Genomic DNA, 3,293 nt, shown 5'->3' with positions numbered 1-3,293 from the left:
TCTATTCTATTCTATTCTATTCTATTCTATTCTATTCTATTCTATTCTATTCTATTCTATTCTTATATTCTCCAATAACTATTCTATTCTATTCTATTCTATTCTATTCTATTCTATTCTATTCTATTCTATTCTATTCTTATATTCTCCAATAACTATTCTATTCTATTCTATTCTATTCTATTCTATTCTATTCTATTCCATTCCAGATTCTATTCTATTCCAATGTCCAACATTTCCTTCTCTTTCTTCCTTCAGAAAAGCGGGCAATCCTTTGGAAGGGAGACATTGCTGACCACGCCAACAGCCCCCAAGTCTCGGCACGAGTCAATTTCTAAGGATTTTATCCACCTGGATGTTTGGGACAAGAGGTTGAGTCATCGCGCTGGCATTTCGGTGGCCTATTTCTGCTCAAAGCCATGCACCGTTACGTTAGAAGCCGTAGCTTCCTTGGACTTCAGGAAGACCATCTCGGTGTACAAGAAACGATGGGACGGGGGTCCGGTTTGGAAGAACCGAACGGTCAGCTTGAGGTTCCCCAATAGTATGGTCTTCAGAGACGATTATCTGATCCAACAGTCGGTAAATGTGCACTGGGTCATCCTGTATGCCTGGATTACTCCGAAGGAGCCCACGGTCCACCATGCTCCAGAAGCAGGCAGCTACTGGCGTGCAATTGCCCGGGATTACCGCTTTTTGGACCCGGTTCCACCTTTCGAACGTCCGTACAAGGAGCATAAAGTATGCTTGACCTGGAGCGTGGAACAGACGTGGAAACTCCGAGCGAGCAGGATACCCCAATGTCCTCGCGAGAACGGTAGGGACTCACGGATTTCTTCTCCCTGGCAAACCACGTTGTGAGTTTGCAACTATTGAATGTGGACCTGTAGGCAGTCCTTTCTCAATTGTTTAGCATGAAGGAAAGTTCTGTCATCTAAGACCCTTTGCAGGGGTCTCTGTCCAAGCCCCCTAAGCAGGGGGTTGGACTAGAAGACCTCCAAGGTCCCTTCCAACTATTCTACTCTACTCTACTCTACTCTACTCTACTCTACTCTACTCTACTCTACTCTACTCTACTCTACTCTACTCCGTTCTACTCTACTCTACTCTACTCTACTCTATTCTATTCTATTCTATTCTTCTGTTCTATTCTAATTTCTATTCTATTCTATTCTATTCCATTCTATTCTTCTGTTCTGTTCTAATTTCTATTCTATTCTATTCTAATTTCTATTCTATTCTATTCTATTCTTCTGTTCTATTCTAATTTCTATTCTATTCTATTCTATTCTATTCTATTCTATTCTATTCTATTTTATTCCATTCTATTCTTCTGTTCTGTTCTAATTTCTGTTCTATTCTATTCTATTCTATTCTATTCTATTCTATTCTATTCTATTCTATTCTATTCTAATTTCTATTCTATTCTATTCTATTCTAATTTCTATTCTATTCTCTATTCATTCCATTCTATTCTATTCTATTCTATTCTATTCTATTCTATTCTATTCTATTCTACTCTACTCTACTCTACTCTACTCTACTCTACTCTACTCTACTCTACTCTACTCTACTCTACTCTATTCTATTCTATTCTATTCTATTCTATTCTATTCTATTCTATTTATTCCATATTCTATTCTATTCTATTCTATTCTATTCTATTCTATTCTATTCTATTCTATTCTATTCTATTCTTAACCTTGGCTTCCTTTGGCCTTTAAGTGGGAATAGCTATTGCTGTGTTGAAGTTAGCTAGTACCTATGGAGATTCTTAGTCATCCAGGTCAGGGTTGTCCCAGAGATGCTTTTTTCAAGAGGCAAATAGACTTTCTGGTTTTTCTTTGAAGACGTTTCGCTTCTCATCCCAGAAGCTTCTTCAGCTCTGACTGGATGGTGGGGAATGGAAAGAGTTATACTCCTTGCAGAGAGCTGGTCATTTGCATCCTTTTGGAGAGTCCTTGAGGCCACCTGGAGCTTATAAATCCTTCCATTCCCCACCAATTCAGTCAGAGCTGAAGAAGCTTCTGGGATGAGAAGCGAAACGTCTTCAAAGAAAAACAGGAAAGTCCAGTTGCCTCGTGAAAAAGCACCTGTGGGATGAGTGAGCTGGTAGTTCCTGCACCAAGAGGAATGTAAACAATTTTGCTTGCTGAATCCCCAGTAAATGCTTGCTAAAAATGAAACCCCAAATGTGGACATGGGACAAGGTGACGGCATGAATAGGAAATCTGGGGAACGGATGTGCTTAAAGTACATTTAGAACTAGATGATTAGGCTGAAATATATCTCTATATCTCTATCTCTATCTCTATCTCTATCATCTCTATCATCTCTATCTCTATCTATCCATTTAAAAAAACCAGTTGAAATGACCCTTTGCAATTCCTTTGATTGCATTAAGAGCAGTCTTGTTTTTACAGACGTGGTGGAGATCCTCACCTTTCCGTATGCATCCAGTGGAGAGGCGACAGGAATCGTAAAGAAATTCCAGAAATTTCAAAACAGCGAACTTGAAGCCATCCGGAAGCATCATATGAGTTACCCAACGTAAGCAATCTCTAGCAATAAAGATTATTATTATTATTATTATGGATCATCGCACAGTCAGCTAGATGTTCAGACTGGATTTGGCATTTTTGTCTACCTATCGAGTCCTTTCCCAGGACCTGGGATAGGCAGATGTGGATGTTTGATGGTATTACAGATCTCGTCGCAGGATGGAAGCAGTTCCTAGTAAGGCCGCCTTTTGCAATTGACTAACGGCGAATTTGTCAATGCCGATGATAGTGTCCAAGTGGTGCTCCAGTTGTTGTTGTTGTTGTTGTTATTATTATTATTATTATTATTATTATTATTATTATTTAATTATTATTATTATTATTGTTTTCGGTAATGTGCATAGGGCTGTCCGCTTGTTTATCCAGCGACATTTAGGCAAATCTGTTTAGGCAACTTGATTCAACTTCTCTCAAGATTTCAGACTTAAGTGGCAATTGTGAAGCTGTTTATTTGTTTGTTTCTTTTTTTTTGTTAAATGCCTATCTTTTGGGGGGCTTCTTGCAAAGGTAGAGGTAGGGACAAAATTTATACAGTCAGAAACTTGATTGCTTTTCTGGAAACATTAATTCCATCTCATTAAATAGTAATTAGTAATAGCAATGTATTTTGGTAATAGACAACCATTTGTCTGAAATGGGATAAGGTTTCCTGCCTGAGCAAGGGGTTGGACTAGAAGATCTCCCAGGTCCCTTCCAACTCTCCTCCTCCTCCTCCTCCTCCTCCTCCTCCTC

The 3,293-nt window shown here is 38.9% G+C and overlaps 1 protein-coding gene across 1 annotated transcript in view; it reads left to right on the top strand.

Moving 5' to 3' along the window:
• The first annotated feature begins 275 nt into the window (after positions 1 to 275).
• SEL1L3 (SEL1L family member 3) overlaps positions 276 to 3,293 on the top strand; it is a 27,830-nt gene continuing 24,812 nt past the window's right edge. Inside the window, exons 1-2 of the mRNA XM_015830165.2 lie at positions 276 to 817; positions 2,424 to 2,550. Of these exons, the coding sequence (XP_015685651.2) occupies positions 547 to 817; positions 2,424 to 2,550 (398 nt within the window). The 5' untranslated portion in view covers positions 276 to 546. The remainder of the gene's footprint in view (positions 818 to 2,423; positions 2,551 to 3,293) is intronic.

This window comes from Protobothrops mucrosquamatus, unplaced genomic scaffold, assembly GCF_001527695.2.
Source record: "Protobothrops mucrosquamatus isolate PMUCROS unplaced genomic scaffold, P.Mucros_1.0 scaffold8951, whole genome shotgun sequence".
Taxonomy (NCBI): domain Eukaryota; kingdom Metazoa; phylum Chordata; class Lepidosauria; order Squamata; family Viperidae; genus Protobothrops; species Protobothrops mucrosquamatus.
The sequence above is the reverse complement of the archived record's forward strand: the minus strand, read 5'-3'. Positions and strand labels throughout refer to the sequence as shown.